Here is a 21,997-nt window from a genome sequence, read left to right on the forward strand (position 1 = left end):
TGGGAGCTGTACATGATTAGGGCTTGCCATTGCACTCGTGGGATCAAGCATGCAGCACCGTTGTATATGTGCATAACAGGAGTCCTCAACGGATTCTCAGGATGAGTACACCAGAAGACACTTTTTTAGGTAAGAAACCAAATGTGGTACACTTTAGAATCTTTGGTTCATCAGTCTATTGTAATGTTACTAAGGATGCAAGGAAAATCTAGAACCAAAAACTGAGTTGGGAATATTTATGGGGTACACTAATACACCTCACAACTATCGGGTGTACCTGTCATCTCACAAAATGACAATGGTTGATAAAGATGTGAAATTTGATGAAGAGAAGGCCATGAGATCTTACATTAATAAGGAGCTTCTATTGCATGGAGAAGTAGATATTTTATCTCCAAAGGAGGAACCTCAGGATGATGTGGAGTAGCCACATGCAGAGGAGCAAAGAGTGGAAGCACCCACTCATGCAAAGACTTCTAGAGATGGAAGGAAGCACACTAAAGATGCTGACAATCTGATGCATGATGCTACAGAGAATGTGGGAACACCCACGTCATAATGTAGACAGAGGACGTCACCCGATTGATACACTAGATACATGTCTTTGATGAGGGAGAATGTAGAGATTGAGCCATCCTCATTTGAGGAAGTAGTGAAAAAACTAGTATGGGTTGATGCCATGGTTGAGGAGTATGACTCCATTATTAGAAATAATGTTTGGGAAATTGTCCCAAGACCAACAAACAAGTCAGTGGTAAGTGCCAGATGGATTTACAACAGGGAAAATTTTAAGAACCACCTTAAATTTATATGTATAATAAATGGGTGAATCCCTATGATACATAGGAAAAATGGGAGGTGATTTTATCAATAATATAATATGTATATATAATTTTTTTGGCGAATCTCTCACAAGATTATATTATTTTGTAAAGTCATGGTGAAACTTTCACTGAATTATAAAATCTTATAAGATCTTGGTAAATCTTTCAGTGAATAATAAAACATTATGAAGTCTTGGCGAATGTTTTGTTAAAGTATGAAACCATATATGATAATAGGAAAACATATTCATGTAATATACTAACATACATGTTTGGAAAAAAGAAACATAATTTTCTCTTCCTACAAACAATGTTGCAAGTTTCAGTGGCCGTGTTTGGCAAGGTTCTTATTGTACACTCTTTCATATCCCTCTATTAGTTTTTATAATATTCCACAACAAAGTTCTTGTAGGTGTTGATCTTGACCACCAGTTTTATCAAGGTAAGAGAGATTAATATTTTCTCTACCACTTTTGTCAAGCTATCAAATTTCTTTCTTATTCCATAGACTCCAACCGTGAGATAAAAAAAAAACACATCAAGTTTGTTTACCCCAACATGCCAACAAGTAGCAAGCTGAAACTATATAATATAAGAAAGTAGTAGGTATACCAAAGACCCGAAGGGGATCTAATGGAAATAAGTGACCATTATCAGAATCCTTCCAATCAATATATAAATATATAAATGTAGATTTATTATTATTTTAATTGGAAATCTTCAATTAAATAATAAAATTTAATTACGTCTCTTCCAATCTAAATTTCTTATTAGCATAATTCACTACCTTCATAAGTCTTTCATTTTTTAACAACATTGTAACATGTGGATTAATTTCCTTTTTGGTGCACAATCTCTACCGTTTAGGACAATATGGTGCAATGGCCAAAACCCTACAGATCATTACGACAAACTAAGAATAACAGAGAAGATGAAAGGTTGTACAAACCATCATATTTTTTAAACAACTAAAACTAATCCAACATTAGTACCTATATTTTTTCATGAAGATATCATATTGAGAACGTTTGAAAAATGGTGGGAAATCTGGGCAGCAACTATCTCTCTTCTGTGAGGGTGATGCAGAAAGAGTGATAAGGTTTCACTGTTAAGAATTTATTTTTTGTTAAATCAGAAAAACCAATATTAATGGAGATATTGGTATTTTTTTACTAAATTTTGTGAAGTGACTAAATGTAGCTTTAACCATTCACCTTAATATTTTTTTTACAATATAATTTCCTAAGTCTATTTAATATCTTCATTATCATAAAACTCGACCTATATCCATCTTAACTCCACATCTACCACTCTTAGAGGGACCAAATCTATTCCCCTTTAAATAGTATATGCTCAAATGAATACCATGGTATTACCATGGGTCAATACCATGGGTTATCATAAACCTAGAGCTTAAAAACTACTATTAGTAATTTATAAAAATTAATAAAATTAATAATTGATTTTTATTTTGTTTTTTTATTTTAACCAAGTTAAAATGTTTAAGTGACATTAAATTACAAGATCCATTTTTACTCTTGATCTATCAAGCCCCAAGAGGGATCAAATATTTTTTCACTCTATGCTAGTTTGCATATCACGATATTTGATCCCTCTCAAGGCTTAGTATATCCAAAGTAAAGATGGATCTATGCTCGTTTAATTCCCCCCTTTAAATAGGCTACATTCGACATGAATACCATGGGTCAATACCATGTGCCATCTTTCTTTTTATCAATGCTAATATTAGGGTTAATAACTCTTTTTTGCATGGTATTAATAATAATTTGGCCCATGGTATTTGGCCCATAGGATTTACCTAAATATAACACATTTTTTTAGTGTCCTTAAATATAAGGTGAATTATGGAGTAAATATAAAAAATATTTTATTTATTTACCATAGCTCTCGTTTATTTATATTTTTATTAATTTACCATACCTCTTTTATAAATGTGGTATTTGGCTCATAGGATTCACTTAAATAAAACCTCCTTTTTTAGCCTTCTTAAATAGAAAGAGGGCTATGGACTAAATATAAAAAGCGGTTTTATTTATGTACCATACCTTTGGAGTAAGTATAAAAAGAGGTTTTATTTATTTACCATACCTCCACTTTATTTATATTTTTATTTATTGGGACCAAATACAACCTCCCAAACCACAAAATGGTCGATTGCAAACAAATTTAACATTGCAAAGTAAAAAATCAGGCGATTGTAATGGAATATAACTTCCCAAACTAGGGGAATCCAGTCACATGAGTCTTTTCATAGTTTATCCGCCCCTTTTCTTGGGCTAAAATGAAAAAAATATTTTTTTTTTAAATAAAAGTTGGGCTAAATGTATGAAATGGGTGTTTTATAAAAATTTTGCCCCTTCAAAATGAAAAAACCATTAAATTTCGCCCTTGGGCTAAAATTCGCCCCTAAAATTTACCATGCTTTACAAGGTAAAGCAGGCAGCAAATGACATTGTGGAGGAGAAAAATGCCATATTTGTGGTCATAGGGTTCTCTCAAGTGGAGGGAATTGATTATGAGGAGACCTTTGCTCCAATAACAAGCTACTCTTCAATCATATCTATTCTAGAACTTTCAACGCAGATGGGATGGAAGATACATCAGTTGATGTGAAGAAAATATTCCTCAATGGTGTGATTGAGAAAGAGGTGCACATTGAGAAGCTCGAAGGATTTCGTACCTTCAACATAGATTTGCATGTGTGCAAACTCAAGTGAGCACTGTATGGATTGAAACAAGCACCTTGTGCTTGGTACACTAGGATTGACAACTATTTCACCAGGTTGGGATTCACCGAAAGTGAAGTGGATGTGAACCTTTACCATATTGTTGTTGAAGGTAAACTGTTGATTATAGTATTATGTGTCAATGATTTAATCCTAACAGGTGATCAAAAGCTAGTAAAATCTTGCAAAGAGGATCTTGAAGATAATTCAAGATGAAGGACTTGGGGCTCATGAATTATTTCCTTGGTATCAAAGTATTGGAAGGAGATGAGGAACTATTTGTCTCTCAGGGGAAGTATGCCAATGATATACTGAAGAAGTTCCACATGGAGAGCAGCAAACCCATGAAGACTCTTCTAGCAAGAAATTGGAGGAAGGAAGATTCCACCTCAGGTGAAGTAGTGGAGGCTACTATTGACAAGCATCTTATGGGTTCACTTATGTATTTGGTGAACACACAACCATACATATGTTTTACAATTAACCATCTTAGTCAAGAGATGGTTAAGCCAACCAAACTCTATTGGAAGGAAACTAAACATGTGTTGAGATGCCTCAAAGGTACCACTCAGTTTGGTATTTGGTACAGATGGACAGAGGGAGTGAAGCTTCAAGGCTTCATAGATGCAGATTGGGTAGGTAGTCCATCTGATAGGAAGAGAACATCAGGTGGAATCTTCAGTATTGGGTTAGTAGGAGTTTCGTAGTACAACAACAAGAAGAGATCATTTGCACTTAGTTTGGCAAAAGCAGAGTACATGATTGCTAGTCATGAAACTTGTGAAGCTATCAGGATGTGGAAGATCCTTGTCGGGTTATTTGGTCAACAAATAGATCCTACCATGTTCTACTCTGACAATAAGAGTTGCGCAAAACTCTAAGAATCCTATTTTTAATGATTGGTCCAAGCATATCAACATTCGGTATCACCATCTGTGATATTGTGTGCAATGGAGAATCATGTTGTTGGAGTACATTCCTACAAAGGAACAGGATGCAGATATTTTGACAAAGAAATTGTCAAGATGAAAATCAAGTTTCATAGAGGTAGGATTGGGGTAGAAGATAATCCATTTCTTGTTAAGAGGGAGTGTTGAAAATGCAATAAGAAAATCCTAATTTAATTTTGTCCTTGAATTAAATTGGGAATACAATTGTAATTCCACATCTCATGACAACTTGTATTAGTTAACTAAGTTAATTTGACTTAGTTGGCTTAGTTAATTCAATTTGAGGGTCTAACTTGAGTCTTGTAGAGTGTATCCTACATTATAGGAGCCCTAGTGGAGTTTATTTTGAGTTATAATTAATTAATTTAGTTTAACTTAGTTAAATTCAGTTAAACTAGTTCCAACTATTGGAGGAAATAGTGGGAGTTCTAGTAGTGTGGTGTTGCCTACAATGTATTGTGGTGCTACCTATAGTGATCAACCAGTAAAATGATGACTCACTCATAAATAACTCATGCATGTGAGATATGAGAGTTATCCAGTTCAAATTAGAGTTCAGGGACAATGTACTATCACTTGCATAATCATCTAAATTGTACAGGTGGTGCATGCAGTTAGAGGAAGGCCTATGATGATTGTGCAATTCCAATTGAGGAATTTCCCTAATTAATAAGGGGCTACTTCCCAAGGAAACAACGCAAGGAAATATGGACTTGGGTAAGCATACAATTAGTTAAGTATTGGCTTGGGCTTGTCTAAGAAGTTGTGAGACAAATAGAGATAGTGCAAAGGTTGCTCAAGCTTGAGCACTGCATTGTCTCATATTTTCTGACTAATGAAATATACAGATATCAATTATTTTTAGCTATGGATTTCCCCAGGAAATAATTGTGTAATGTTTTGATTGAATTCTTTCTCTTCTATGCTTCGTGATTATTTAATTGTTTCCATTGATGAGTACAGTATATTCAATTCTATTTTTTAAGTAAATTACAATTCGTAGTTTGAATCTATAAGGAATTTCTATAGTAAATACCACAATGAGCTTGGTTATAAAGCTCCAATAAGCATTATGGTTGTTATGTTGTAGTTTTTGTCATGATTATTTTTCTTTTGAATAGGTTTTTCATTGTAAATACTGCAACGAGCTAAGTTATAAATCTCGATGGTAGTATGTTTTGGTTTTTAGTAGTTTTGCTGGTTTTTGGTGTCATAGAACAATGAGGACGGTGTTTCCCTATGGGGGAGGGGTCCGTAACAACACCGAGTTAAAAGTTCATGTAATAAAATTAATAAAGGAAAAATAAGACCAATGTCAGGGGACACCTATTCCAAGTTGAAAGTTGGGCAGAATATCCTAGTGGGCTTCAGTTGTTGTATATTATGGCTAAGGGAAATTGGCAAAGGCAATGGAAAAGGATTTGAAAAGGAAAAAAGGTATTATTGGCGCTTTATTTATGAAAATAAAGGAAAACATGAGAAAAGGGAGGTGAAAGGTCACAAGTTGCATGTGACGAGGAAATTGAATAAAAATTAAGGAAAAATGAAGAAATTAGATGCATTAATAATAAACAGACATCAGAGCATGAATTAGTAGTATTTTGTTAGTTCATTTTAAGAATTGGTGTTCAGAGAGGAGAAGAGCACCAAGAGGAGAAAGAAATAAAGCAAGCAAAGGAAGGATAAAGAAAGCAAGGACCAAGAAAGGAAAGGTTGGATCAAGAAGATTTAGCATGAATACTTCCAAGTAACATGTTGTATGTATGATTCCTAGCTCATTTTGGCATGCATGGTATGTTCATGTGTGTATTTGGTTTCATTATTGCCAGTTGCATGGATTTTTACGTGTTTTAATAGTGGCGTTTAGCCTTGCCTTGCCATTTCTAGATACCCATTGTGTGATGGGATTCTTTCTCGGTTGAGCTCTGGATTTATGGAAGGTTTTGGATCCATGTGAGGTGGTCTCAAGAAAATCACAAGGGTTGGGGGTGGACATGGTCTTCTCTCGGAAGCCCTGAATGAGTGGGTGGAGACAGGAAAATTCCTCAAGTGACGGTGAAGGAATTTTGAGGCATTCAAGCTCAGTTTAGTTTTGTGATCTCGAGACCAGTATAGGTGAGATCACAGTATGGTGAGTTTGGAGGTGGTTTAACCTTTGGATTCTCTTGGTTGTTTATGGATTGGTTTATCCCATGAGATCCCACATTTATGCTTGGAATATGGCATGAGGGTGATTGGTTGAGAGAAAGATTCGGTTCAACCCAATCTATTGTCAGGTGGTATGTTGAAGTCCCTGACTTTGTTGGCTTTTACATATGGTTAATAAGAGCTAAGATTTTCTTGTCTTTGATAAGTAATTTTGCTTTTTATTATGTGCCTTTAATGGTTGTTCTATCATTTTTATCTATTTGGTTAAATGACAAATCTAAGTATGGATCTTATCACATTTCATTCAATGAATGGATGACCTAATTGGTGTTATGACAATTATTATGAGAAGGCATAAATCCTTCTTGTTAATACTCATATAAGTTTTCAAATCATTATGTTTAGATGTACATTCATGACCTGTAGGTTGCATGTCCGTCATATGTTTGACAGAATGTCAATGAAGGTTTGGGGAGGTTAAGTCAAGTTCTAGTTTAAGTTTTGATTTGGAAGCCTTATTTTTATGTGATTCATCATTTTTGGAAGTTTCACTAAGTTCTGGGCAGGGGCCTGAATATTAGCCCTAAAAACGTGGCTAAGAATTCAAGATCATTAGCATAGAACTTACTAAAAAAGTCCACAATCACTTGGAAGCAAGCCCATGGGAGTGATTGGAGGGTTACAGTCACTTAGAGGCCTAGGCAAGGGAGTGACTGAGACTCTAGGTCAGTGAAACAGAGAGTTAACTCAGGGGTTGGACATCTTGAGGGGTTGGGTTACTCCTGGAGGTCTGTGGAACCTAAGGGAAGTCAGTAAGGTCTTAAGTTTTAAACTCCATTTACTTAAGGTCATATAGGAGGTTGAGTCTTTTCATAGTGACCCTCAACTCATGTTTAGCCCGGGAAAACCGATAAAAGTGTGTAAATGTGGGAGGAGTCAGTTACATTAGAGATCCCATAATAGAACAAAAGTGATATATCCTGTAATTTTTTACCTCCATATATTAGACGTTGCACAACTGAAGGGATTCCCAAGTGCTTATCTAGGTTTTTCTTTAGAGACGCCACTATATAAGAAACCCCCACCTAGATATGCATCAAATTTCCTTGTAGTGATCTAACGAAAAACTAAAACCTTGCCACAAGGGCAAGAACTTCTAACATGTTTTCTGGTCTCAAAGGACGATGACCAACTGCAATAGCAATACCAGGAGCAAGGATAGAAGGTGGCCTAATAGAGATAGCCTGAGATCTAGATTTATGGTTAGTCGCAACAACAAAAGAAACCATTGGAGATTGATATCTATGGTGCCGAGAGGAAGGAAAAAATAAGGCCTATCTACTAACCTTTTCCAAGTGGCTCTCCTTATGTAGAATCTTGACTTTGGCGTCATGGATCTGAGCTATCTTATGAGGTTTCATGTTTGGGGCTTTGCTTGTTTCAACTTTGATCAGGCTAGAGGCAGAGAGGAACCCTTTGTGTAAGTGAATCCTTAGCAACTGAAAATATGCCCTATCGTTATAAAATCCTTTAAGGGAGTGGTGCATTGTGCCTTCAAAGGAAAGACACTCCAACAGGAAACAAAATCGATAGGGGCTAGTGAGATTAGGGTTACATAAGCCATATTATAGAGATTAATTAAACCTCATTGGTAGAATGTATGAGATGTTAATTAAATCTAGTTGGGGAATTGAAGTGATGGTTAAGGAACCAAGTGATGAATGACAGACTCTAGAAAGAAAGGATGAGGCAACCAAAACCATAATGTCAATCTATAATTATGTGTACTTGAGATTATAGGTTGGGAATTAACATCAACAATGCTAGGTCTTTGTGTTTTTCTCGTGTTCTCAATTTTTTTGGGATTCTTAAATCACATGTTAGTTGACATGTTATACACTAGTTCAATAATGATATTGATAAATTTCATTTTTTTCTTGGTTTTTATTGTATTCTCTTTGAATATAAGAGGGTACATAACAAATGAATCTATTAGTATTTTTATTTTCAAGGCTATGCTAGGCGTAGACCGAGGCCAACACCAATGTTGGATGGAATAAGTTTCCACTCAATAGAGGGATGTTGTCACAAAGATTGTGCAAGACTCAGTCGACTGTGAACACCCCATGGGATAGCATAATGCCACAATTTGCTCCCACTATAAACCCCTCCCAATGAGGTTCAAATCAGAGACCTTATAGGAACTAAACTTAAATAAATAAAGTGGCATGTGCCTCATAGATACCCTATAAATTGTTATGGTAATGGATAATCTATATTATTTTTTTATAATATTAATTAGTAAATAATTAAATTTATGAAAGAAATAATAATAATAATAATGAAAGTGAAAAAAATAATAAAGAATGTGTATGGGATATTTATCTATTTACATTTTATTGATTTTGAATCTTTAACCAAGCTTTGACCAACCTTCGGCCAGCCTTGAGCCTTGAACCTTTGGCCAACCCCATCACCCCACCTTCAAACTAAACATCCCAAAGAGCCCTCCAAGAACCTTATCTTTTATAGAGGATGAGAGATGTTGACTTCAGACAACTCCAATCCTTTACCCGCCAACATCCCCTTGTTCCCGCCAACATCCCTAAACCTTTAACCCTGCCAACAACCCCTTAACCGCCAACAGCCCAAAAGTTATAAACCCCGGCAAAAATAAACAAATATTCCAGACCAGAAAATGGTTCCAGACCAGAAAATCATTCCAAACCAGACAATCACCTCCAACCTTTATCTTTATATAAGATGATGGATTCAGCACATCCAACTCTTACAGTACCACTCTGACTCAAATATTTTCCTTCGACCACCTCCGGACATTAAAATTTGATCTCCTGACTCTAACACTCCCTGAACCAGCCTTCCATCCTTGACTTATATTTTTTAGACTTCAACACAGCACATTCCTGCTTCAAGCCAGGGAGTTCCACCTGAAACCCACCCAACCATCCGAGCTCAAATCATCATCCCTTTGCCATACCCTGACGGGAACCTCACAGGAGAGACAGCGCACCGCCACTCCTCACCTCCCATCAGCCCCTCGAACAACATGCAACGTAGACTCTTTGCTACACATGAGACTAGGGACCGGCTTGTGGAAATTTCCAGGATGATGACTGACGGACATAGCGGGACTCGAACCCTGCGACCCGATAAAGGCTCTAACCGCTGAGCTATATGTCCCTAATCCTCCTCCTCCTCCTCGCTTTAATTCCTAAAGACTGCTCAATTTGTGATATGTCCTTTTCATTTATATCTTATTTTTATTTTTACATCTATTTTTATAATGTAAAAACAAATTTAACTCTAAAAATAAAAATAAATTTAAAAATTATTTAAAAATACTAAATTTTCAATTTAAATTTAAAACATTTCAAACATAATTTTTGATAAATAAACTTTTTCTCTTAATAAATATAAAACAAGAATAAAAACAAATACATTTAATTAAGACATTCACGAAAGTTATATTTCTTGTGTTTAATTGATGTAGTGCTAACATTTAATTGAAACATTCGAGACATTCGAGAAAAATTACATTCAAAGTGTTTAATTGAAGTATTTCTATTATTTTGAGTTAGCGTTATATATATATATTAAATATAAAAGTGAATATATATATATAAAATCTTTGATATAAATATTATATTCATTTCATAAATTCGAGAACCACTTTTATCCATCATATCCATCTTGTAATGCAATTTTTTTTTGTTATGGCGGGTTATTTTTTAAAAACATTTAAATGTTATTATTATATCTATATTAATTTTGTCAGAGAGCAAGCTTTGATATAAGTTTTTTCTTTTCTTTTGTCAATTATATTTTGATTATAAAGTAATATGAAATCAAGTAAAATCATATTCTTGGTTAAAAGAAGAAATATATTAAATCATGTTTTTTTAGTTATTGTTTATATATGGTTAATTTGAAATTAGTTAATGATTTAAGAAAATTATATATATATTTTTTTTCTGAATAAAGACTAATTCTATTAAGAAAAGAAAAGTATAGTACAATCAAGCTTGCAAGCAAGCGAAGCAGAAAAGCAAGGGAGCCACCGGTGAAAGGCAAACCACCTCGCGCTAAGAGACATTCCATGAAAGGACTAAGTAGACAAAGGAGAACAAAAAGAAAGAACTCGGCTCAGAGAACTACCCCGAGGAGTCATTTCCAGCCACACGACATTATTTGCCTTTTTTCTTGTTTACTTTGACCCATCCAGTGGAGTTTCACTGAGCCATGACAATCGGAAGACTATTCTGCATAGGCAGCAGAAGCTCCTTGTCAGAATCTGAGGAAGAAGACAAATGAGTACGTTTTTGAGAAAGCTGTGGGTCAGCGGATACTGCTGGAGCACCCGAGGGAGTGTCCATTGGAATCACATCATTCTTCACATCTGCTACTGTAGCCTCATCATTCTGCAAAACATCTTCAGTTTCCTCCTCATCCGAGCTAGAGAAATATAGATCGAACATTGAGCGGGGAGGCTCACAAGGATTCCATCGCTTGGATTTGGGTTTGCGATTTAGATTCTTCTTTTTTTGGAGGAACTGAGAACATGTACTTTGGAGGTGCCCCGTTTGATGGCAATGGCGACATCTGAAGGCTGTGTTCTCGTAATCCAAGGTTTGAGTCCAATGGAAATCTCCAATCTTGAGATTAATCTGATCCGGTAGTCCTTTACTGATGTCTATTTCTGCACAAAGTCTGCCGTAGGTGTAAAGACCATTTTCCTTTCTTGAGCTGTCTACAGCCAGGAACCATCCCAGAGATTCTCCAATGGCTATGAAAATAGATGTATGCCATAGATGAGCTGGAAGATTCGGGAGCCTGACCCAAATGGGAAGCTTGGTGATGACTGCTGTAGAAGGGTCAAAGTCTGGAAACCAGGGGGTGAGAAAGAGCCCAGCCGCACCCCAGAACCAAGGGCCTTCCATTAAGGCCTTCTGGTAATCGTCATTTGAGTCAAAAACTACAATGAAGAATCCTTTTGAACATAAGTAAATCTTGCTTTTTTTGGTCCAAGTGGAGTGGATCCATTGGTAAAGTTCTGCTGTGCGAGGCCAAAGCCCATTAAATCTGCAGATGAGTGCCGATTCTTCGAAAATCTGTAAACGATTTTCAATCTCAGGATGAGTGAAATTGAGGGAGGGAATTTCCTCTGATTTATCTACCAAAAAAGGCTTTGGAGCCCCTTTTGGAAGGGTTGTTTTCGAAGAAGACTGAGGTTGGGCAGCGTCTTTGCTAGCTGCATCTTTGTAAGAGAAAAAAGGGGCAGAGGAGTTCTGCCCAAAGGAACCACCTCTTAAACGAAAAGAAGCCTCGATGGAGGCATCCTTATGAATGCTGTAAAAAGAGAGAGGTAGGGGATTCATTAGTTGCTTACCCTTATATAACAATCTGATGAGGGAGGAGGGGATCCCCAGCTGGCATTCCAGTTTTTGCAGTAGATCCTGGACTAGATCTGTTGCTCGAACCCAATGCATCCTTGTCTTTCCCTGTAGTTTAACTTGGATTTGAAATTCCTGAGATTCTTCCAACAATTCTGGCTGAATCAAAAGAGGAACCGAGATAGCTGTTCTCTGCTTTCCGCTGTGACCCTGATGTCCGAGAGGACTGGTGTACGCGCTTCTGTGCATAGGCCATTCTTCCACCGAGTCTTGAGGGTTATACCGGACACCTACAACCCTTTCAACACATTCCTTATGAGCTGAGAGTGAAATCAGGCTCCTAACAGGGGATACTACTCGATGGGACATTTTGTCAAACAGTTGCCCCACATCCTCCTTGGTTCCGAAAAGAAGAGGTAACCGGACCTGGTGCTGGATGTCCAAACTTCTTAAATCTCTCACACTCCCGCTTCTTTCCCTTTGGACAACGCTGGCCGCTGCAACAGGGATGCCATCACTCCAATCTGAGCATTTTCGTGAAAACCTGCCTGCCCTTCTACACGGGGTGACCCTTCCGATGAGGCCGCCTTCTTCTTTCTTCTTTAAACCCCTCGACGCAGAGTCCACCAGGGGCCTTCCGCAGATCTCAGTGGTGGCTGACTTCATGTGCCCCCTTGAGCCCGCGTAAGCCACCGGGCCACTAACAACGGCAGACATTAACGACGCATCCAAAAACCACCAGGCGACTTCGTTGGGCCTGCATCGACGGCCATTCGAGCCGACAACAGCACTTCGAGGGTAGGGGAAGGGGCCAACAGGCCTTGGAGCGGCAGCGACTGGGGAAAAATCCATGATCTCTTCTCGCTTCGCTCCTGCCAAAAATCCGGAACTTCTTTTTTTTATCAAAAAAAATCTTCAAAGGCAAGAAAGAAAATTATATATATTATTGTTTAGGTAATTTTAAAATTTTTGAAAGTCATGTTGAATCAAGTTCTCGATTAGCATGGTCAAACCCATTAGTTGTAATGTATTTAAAGAGGAGAAATTTCCCAAAACTTTCAACTTGATGATTTCTATTAGCATAGTCAAGCCCATTAGTTGTAATGTATTTAAAGAGGAGAAATTGCCCTAACCTTTCAATTTGATAATTTGGATTGAAAAGCGACCTTATAAATAATAAAATAAATTTGAAATTGCTTTTACTTTTAAATAAGGGTTTGGGAAGATTCAAATATTTGAAGCAATAATAATATAAAGGGAAAGGAATAATAATATACAAGGTATGTTTTTTTGAATAAATTCATTATTGTTTAATAAGGATTGATCTCTCTAACCACCATCTCAAGATTTGAAAGTCCTAAACCTAATCTTGTTCAGATTCAATTATGAATTTATGGGATGCATAAATTTATGGAATGCACAAGAGGCATGGTTACTATTCATTTGATATTTCCATTTCCAATCACAAAATAGATCCATTTTATAAAAAATGAGATCTGTCATGAATATACTAACACTAGACAAACTACATAAAAATCTCAAAAAAAAATTATGTCACTTTTATTATTTTTAGTGAACAACTAAGAGACCCTTTAATCTAATTACTCTATCTTCATAGACTACATACAGATGGCCCATGTAAGAGCACATGAGTTTCAATTCAAGCTTGAAAGTTTAGGATTTAGGGTGCATGGTGTGGGATTACATGCTATGAGTTAGGGTGGATGTAATCTTTTTCTAGCATGCTCAATGATCTACAGTCGTTGTAGTGAGTCTTATACTATGAGCACAGTTTGTGTTTATCTCAATGTCTTATAAGCACCATGCCTTATGTGATTATGTTATAGTTTCATCTTGTGCCTAACTTCTTTATTTTCACAACTCGAATTTAGAATTGCTTAAATCTAAAATATAGAATTATAAATATATATGTACTAGATATCTATATCATGCATGTATACATATATAATTGTATATCTCTCTCACACAAGCTATATCTATATCTATATTTATATATCAATTGGGGTTATCACCTGTAGTTGGGAGGAAAGAATGAAATCCTCCTGCCCCCCTCTCCCACCCCCCAAAACACACACACACACACATATACATACTAGATTTTGTTATGATTCTTAAAGAAAATTACTAGATTTTGGGCAAAATTAATTAGGAAAAGAAAATGTGGAGAGGGGTCATTTTACTAGTTAGACTCTGTATATATATGTGCTCACAAAATCCACATCAAATTTAATGACTATATTTATATTATTAAAATAGAAATTGAATCATATTATAAGTATATATCTGCTCACAAAATACTCATCAAATTTAACCATTGAATTTATATTATTAAAATAGAAATTGAATCATATTATATATTCACAAATTTTTTTGTAAGCTTAGCATGACTACATCTTCATCATGTCTAATATATCATCCCATAGGGGTTGACAACTGAACATATGACTTCCCATCAAGAAGTGCATTAATAGATCACATATGACTTCACATCAAGGAGTGCATTAACAGAGCACCCAATCACCGTCTATCCAAGACCGGATGGACATAATTCACAAATTGAATCACATAAAAATTGAAATGTTAAATAAAATTTATGACTTAAAAGTCTTTACTAAATTTTAGGCAAAATTAATCTGAAAAATTATCTGAAAAAGAGTCATTTCGTCCATAATATATATATATATATATATATATATATATATATATATGTCAAACTTAACCATTGAATTTATATTACCAACATAGATCCATTTTAAGTACGAATCTAACATGAGCAGAGAGACCAAATCTTATATATATATATATATATATATATATATATACATGGGTCATATTTAACCATCCAATTTATATTACCAACATAGATCCATCTTAATTAGGGATCTCACATGAGCTATCAAATTTCTTCATGCCCAAATTTTCTTAGAGTGCAAAATAAAATGTGTAATTTAGCATTGTTTAAATTGTATTTTTGAATGCTATATAGAGTATATATAGGATCAAATAAACTTTTTAACCATCTTACATTTATGATATAAACCTAAATTTTCATTTCATGATATATACATATTTTTTTTTAATGTCATATAATATATACATAATTGAAATTAAAATTAAAACTTTATCACCATTGATTAAAATTGTTTTTTTTATTATAGATATATTTTTAAGTACATGTGAATATTAGTTGGTATCAAATTATTTTAGTGATATCTCATAATGAATATTATTTTATATAAAACATTAAAATATTTTATTTTAACATTTATATATATATATATATATATATATATATATATATGAAATGGATATTTATCTAAATTAGTTAACATATATCTTCAAATAATTTATTTAAATCTCCCATTAAAATATGTTTTAAAAGTATAAGATTTAAGCACTTTTTTGTTACTTCTAATTGGTTTAAAGGACAAATTAGATCACATTAAAATTAAAATTAAAATTAAAATATTAAATAAAATTAATTAATATAAATCTATATTATAATAATAATAATAATAATAATAAATCAATCAAAAATAACTAAAAAATAAGAACTAAAAATATTATTTTTTATTATAAAATTATTTTTATTTTACCTTTAAATTGATTACATAAAAATATATATATTTATTTAGTACTATTATTATTTTTATATCTTATTTTTTATTTTAATATTTAAATGAACTGGAATTTTAAATTATATTAATATTAATAAGCGTCGACTATGTCAGTTGAGTTGATGATGTTGAGGTTTCACCTACGTTTGAATTTTATGACTGAAAGGTGGGTTAAGGTGTCCACAAGACGCTTCAAATAATTGGTGTTCGGTTCAACGGAAAGTGGAGTTGCTATCTCATCTGTTTAATTTTATGTTTATTTCTGGTTTAACAATCGTCTGTGGGCGAAGTAGTGTAGGTGGTTTCTTTGAAACAGGTCCCAGTAACATATCACGGAAATCCCTATCCGAAATCCTGTTCGCGTGCACGATGACAAACTGCACCGGAGTCTAAAACCTGAGAAATTGAAAAAACTGGGCCGTAGTCGAAAAGCTAAGGAAAAATTTATGGACGGCAATGCAAAGATTACTTCAAAGATGACGTGAATCACAAAATAAATGCTAAGCGTCATATTTAAAAAAATTATTGGTTTATCGCTTTTCATATGGTAGGTTGAGGAAAATAATATAATAATTAATAAATAAAATAGAAAAATAATATTTAATTAAAATAAAAATTATATATAAATTATAATAAATTGATTATTATTAATTAAATTAAAATTAAAATTATTTAACAATTAAATATATTAATGGTTTATCGCTTTTCATATGGTACGTTGAGGAGAATAATATAAAAATTAATAAATAAAAACGAAAAATAAAAATTATATATATAAATAATAATAAATTAAAATTATATATATAAATAATAATAAATTGATTATTATTAATTAGATTAAAATTAAAATTAAAATATATTTAATAATTAAATATATTAAGAACTTATGATTTAGTAAGAAAAAACATTGCTAAATTGTAACAAGAAGAAAAAATATTTAATATTAACCATTATTACAACCAAACAAATCAGAGCCTATTTGTGTGTGGGATTTAATTCCTACTCCACATGATTTAATTGCCCAAATCTCCAATGTTAACCTGTGATTTTTCTACATTAACACATAAGTTGATCCCAATCCATCGACAATAAAACATCAACAACCACGTAACAACCATGAATATATACTTATACATTTTACAATTCACTAAGTTCAATGAATATATATTTACACATTTTACAATTCAGTAAATTCCTTTTTTTGGATGCCTTGTATCAACCATAGTTGCCATTTACAATTCACTAAGTTCAATGAATATATATCTACACATTTTACAATTCAGTAAATTAATGGAGTTTAGGCTTCTGTGATCCATATTATGTTAGAGAAAGATTTCGGCGAAAATCACATGGAAAATCATTTGTCGACGCGTTTCGAACCAACTAGTGTGGTTCATCGTCAGGACAAGTTCCTTTTTTTGGATGCCTTGTATCAACCATAGTTGCCAAGTTCGGCCGTACCAGCAAAAAAAAATTCGGAAATTCGCTGATTCCGTTCGGTACAACGAATAATTCGTCGTTTTCCAATTCGGTACGGGTCAGCGTTTGAATAAAATTTTGGTCAGCTGCCACTATGCTGTGCGTCCACTGCGCTGCCACTATGCTGTGCGTCCACTGTGCTGCTGCCACTATGCTGTGTCTGTGTAACCATCGATCGGAACGTTCACAAATCGCTGCTGGATAAAATCATAAAGTAATTCGAGTTTTAGTCGTGGAAATTTGATAATTGAAAAATGATACAGCGATCTTTAATCCTAATTTTTTTTGTTTTTAATTCAAAGGTGAAAACGAGGCACACACCTCTCCTGAATTCAACTAAATTATAAATCCAGGAGTCGTAAGGCTCTGTGCAGTCGGTGCATATATTAAATTATGTACTGTACAATATTTAACTTGAAACCCAAGGGTAACTTTACGTGGACTGTAATGCCAACGTGAGACCTTTTGCTGAGAGGTTCTCCAATCATTAAGCTGAGACCTTTTGCTCATAGGTTCTCCCATCATTGACATACAGACTGGATGATAATTTATGCATGAAGCGCTACAAACAAAGAAACCCAAAAAAAAACCAATCCAACTCATAGATAAATTGAACCCAACTTGGCATAGTGAAATGCAAATGAATCAAATGAAAAATATAAAATAAGAAATTGCAGTTCCCTAATATAAATAAGAAAAATCAATATTAGAAAAATCATAAAAGATATAAAATGATAAACTTTCAAATCCACAACCTTTATAAAAAAAATAGAAAAGCAGTAACTTCTATATTACAAAAAATTATAAAATGACACAATTGAGTTTACAATGGATAAGGCTTATGAAAAAATAGAAAAAAAAGGATAAATCCAATATTAAAAAAATAATAAAAAATGGAAAATGGAAACCTTAGTTGCACTTGCAAATGCATAACTCATATACAAAAGCATAGAAAAACGACAACTTCTATATTACAAAAAATTATGAAGATAAGTTTGCACTTGTGAATAAAAGAAATAGAAAAACAGTAACTTCTATATTACAAAAAGATATAAAATGGCAAATTTCAATAATAATAATTTGATGCATTTTAATCTTCATTATTTCTAAGCTGTTTTAGAGAGAAGGGGTCTAAAACATTTTAGATAGGAGAAATTAACGTTGGAAATAAGTAAACATAAATATACTTGGTAGAGAAAGATTTAATGAATTTTCATATAATGATTGCTAATTTAAATTAAAAATAAAAATAAAAATAAATAAAAATAAAAATTAAGTAGGAGTATGCCGTAACACTGCTTCTGCTTGGCTAAGAGCTCGTCTTCCTCGGACGTAAGGAAACAGGTTAACGGCCCAAGACCCAGAGGCATCTGGCAGGAGTGAAAGCCTGCTCCCTTACGGACCACCAGCGGGTTATTACAGGTGGCGTGGTTTTCCTTGATAACGGTGATGAGTCAAACCGACATTCGCGGATAGCAGCCAGAGATGGCTGTCCTCACTGTTGGTTTGACACCTGAGTTTGATAGGTTTTGCCACCTTCGGAAAAAAAAATAAAAAAAAAAAATATAATGTCGAATTTTTTCCATATTGAATTTTATAAGGTCGAATTTTTTTCGTATCGAATCGAATTCGAATTCGAATTCGAATTTGGTAACTATGGTATCAACTATATTACCACGCAATACAAACGCTTCTCCCTTGATATGGCTTTTTGGCCAGAATGTGACCATATAATGGCGAAGTCCTTAACCGAAAAGAAAACTTCGCGCTACAGGCCAAGAGCTTGGAAAGGAGACAACCCGATGCAAACCTCAGGAGGCTTCTTGGGCCGTGGTCATATGGCAGAACCTGCTAGGCTGTGGCTGGAATGACGTTCTCCTTCGCACGTGGTGTCTCGAGGGGCGTATGAGAGCAGTGAGAGCTCTTCTCACCCATTCTCCTTCCACACCGCCGATTCTTACCACCGAATTCGTCATGGCAGACCTTCTCGCGTTTAAGTGAGAATGCACAGTAGAGGAGGAGGAGTGATTACTATTTCTATGAAAACTGCAACGGAACGAACCTGGATGATTCGTGGGTGAACACATGCACGTCTTTCTAGGCGGAACACAGGGAATAGGCTTCATAGTGGCACCGCCTTTCGGTGAAACTGGAAGGCCTGCGGATCGAACCTGCGACGTGTATCTGTGCAGGCCCGAATTGATAGAAGACGAAGCGACGGCATGAGTTGAAGAAGAATAAGAAGAGTCGCCGCTGAAGGCTGGTCGAGTAGGCGGAAGAGTTGTGGCTAGAGCTAAGTTGAAAGTAGAGGAAGATGATGGGGAACTAAAATGGCGCTTGGGAGAGTGGGATTTCGAAAGGCCAAGAGTGAGGGGCATCACAGGGGCGCTGCTAGATCTGCTTCTTGATTCCATTTTTCTCACAGGGAAGGGTAAGGTTTGGGAAGGTGGCAATCGACTTAAGCTCAGGGAAGGTTTGGTAGTGAGGCGGGCAAAGTGAGTAGATTTATACAAGTACAATTTACCCATCTACTGTCCTTGATTTATAGAAATACAATTTACCCACTTGTGTCCCTTTTCCCTGACCTCCCCACTTTCGTGATTCCGTCGATGCTGTGACGCGTTATGAGAAATTGAGTGCAAAAGAATAGGGTAACATCCAGGAGAGGTAAGTACGAGGAAGGGATAAGGGTACGACATTTAGTCGACACATTTCCAGAAGTAGAACACGGATCGACATGCTGCTTGCGATGACCTCGTAGAGAATAGGAAGACAAGACAAAAGTTGTGGCCCTTCCTTTGTCCGCAAGTAATGGAGGGACCCTCCACATTACAACTAATAGTTTGGCAAGTAGGTGTGTGGAACATATATATATGTGTCAACATGGAGTTTGAATCATGGATATTGCGTGTTGGGTTATTCAATTTCATTTACTACTCGTGAAACTTTGGATTATGACTATCGCTCCTTCCATGATGGATAACAAAAGGATTCATTTATTTTAATCGTTAAAAATCAACCTAAGCAATCGGGATAACAAAAGGATTCATTTATTTTAATTGTTAAAAATCAACGTAAGCAATCAGGATAACAAAAGGATTCATTTATTTTACTGTTAAAAATCAACGTAAGCAAACAAACGAATATTATTTTTGTCTTATAAACGATATTTGACACAATCTCTACCTTATCCATTCCCTTTAGAGGTGAAGCTTTACCTTAATACAAAATAATTTATTTTTTATTTTTTATTTTTTAATTATATTTAAATCTATGAAATATTTTTTTTAATCTTTAAAAACATAAGTTAAATTTAAAATAAAAGAAACAAGTGTTTGGGGCTATTGTCTTTTCTGTTTGGCTAAGAGATGGTTTAAGTAAACAAGTTAACTGCCCAAGACCCAAATACATTCTGGCAGGAATTAAAGTTTGCTCTCTTTTAGACCATCAATACTGGGTAATTCCAAGTGGGGTGGTTTTCCTACAAAAAAAAAAAGTAATGGTTGTTCACACTACTCGTTTGACAAGTAAGTTATGATATGCTTTTTCAATATATGTGTGTGTGTGTATGTGTGGTGCTTTGACAACTGAGTTATGATATATTTTCCCACCTTGTACAAATAATAGTATCTAGTGTTGTGATGATAGGAAAGATGCCATGAAAATGTCATTATCTGCTACCATGTGGATTCTCATTCTCTGTGAGCTCATCTTCTTATGAGATTAGTTCCAAAATCAACACGACTCCCTACTCCATTCACAAATCTAAAAATTAGAGAGAGATTCTTCGGCGAAAATCACATGGAAAACCATTTGTCGACGCGTTTCGAACCAACTAACAAATCTAAAAATTACATATTTGCTCCATTAACAAATCTAAAAAATATATTAGGCTATCAAGTTTATCAAAGTTATGGCCGGGATGCTAATAGGTAATAGTGGATGGAAATATTTGCACCAATGACACATTATGTATTGTTTCAACTAATCAAGGTGATCCCAAGTAATGTCACAAAGTTGAGATCATGTAAAGCATGCAAGAAACTTACCAATTTCCTACTCTTAATAATTTCACTAGCACAACCACTTTAATAAATGTGGTTGATATACCAGATATTATGGTAGGGATTTAATATTAATATGATGTTAATTAATATAAATTAAAATAATTATATTGTTATTATTAAAATTATTATTATTATATTATAATATTATAATAACATTAATATTAGGATTCAATATATTAAATTTTAAATATTAAAATTATAAACATGTTTTCTGAATTTAAGCTTTTGTGATCCATAACTAGATTGAAAAGAAATTTTTTGGTGATAATCACATAGGAGAATATACCGTCTACCTGTTTTGATCCAACTTGTGTTATTTATCTTTAGGATAAGATGAGGGACCAAATCATGACATCAAATAAATAAAAGTAGAGATAAGCTTACTAGTTGTAAGAATATAACAACTAGTTTTGACTAAATAATTCTTATTTATAATAAATGTATTAAAATAAAAAACAATTGATAAATAGCTGGAGATAATGAGTAAATTTAAAATTATTATTATTAATAAATTGTTTTAGTCAAAGGAAAGACCTAAAATAAAATAATGATAAGGACAAATTGAATTAACCAAACTCAATATATAAAATGAATAGTAATAAGAAAATAAAAACTAAAACTAAAATATATAAAATAAATTAAAAATAATGGGTGAAATTATTTTTATTATTGTTAGAATATTATTTAAAAAAATAAATAACAAACAAAATTTATTTTTCTTGAGAATGAACCA

General features: G+C 34.2%; 1 protein-coding gene across 1 annotated transcript; it reads right to left on the minus strand.

Moving 5' to 3' along the window:
• Window positions 1-19,008: 19,008 nt before the first annotated feature.
• LOC149193919 (uncharacterized) lies at window positions 19,009-19,649 on the minus strand. Its single transcript, XM_089407057.1, has one exon. It carries the CDS (start codon window positions 19,609-19,611, stop codon window positions 19,009-19,011), a length of 603 nt encoding a protein of 200 aa, XP_089263183.1. The 5' UTR covers window positions 19,612-19,649.
• Window positions 19,650-21,997: the final 2,348 nt, after the last annotated feature.

This window comes from Pinus tabuliformis, chromosome 2_2 (genome assembly GCF_031772625.1).
Source record: "Pinus tabuliformis cultivar Carrire ecotype Pingquan chromosome 2_2, CPIR1, whole genome shotgun sequence".
NCBI classification, from domain to species: Eukaryota; Viridiplantae; Streptophyta; class Pinopsida; order Pinales; family Pinaceae; genus Pinus; species Pinus tabuliformis.

Bases quoted from the DNA above. Each gene is read 5' to 3' on its own strand.
- LOC149193919 (XM_089407057.1), bottom strand. From the start codon at position 19,611: ATGGAATCAAGAAGCAGATCTAGCAGCGCCCCTGTGATGCCCCTCACT.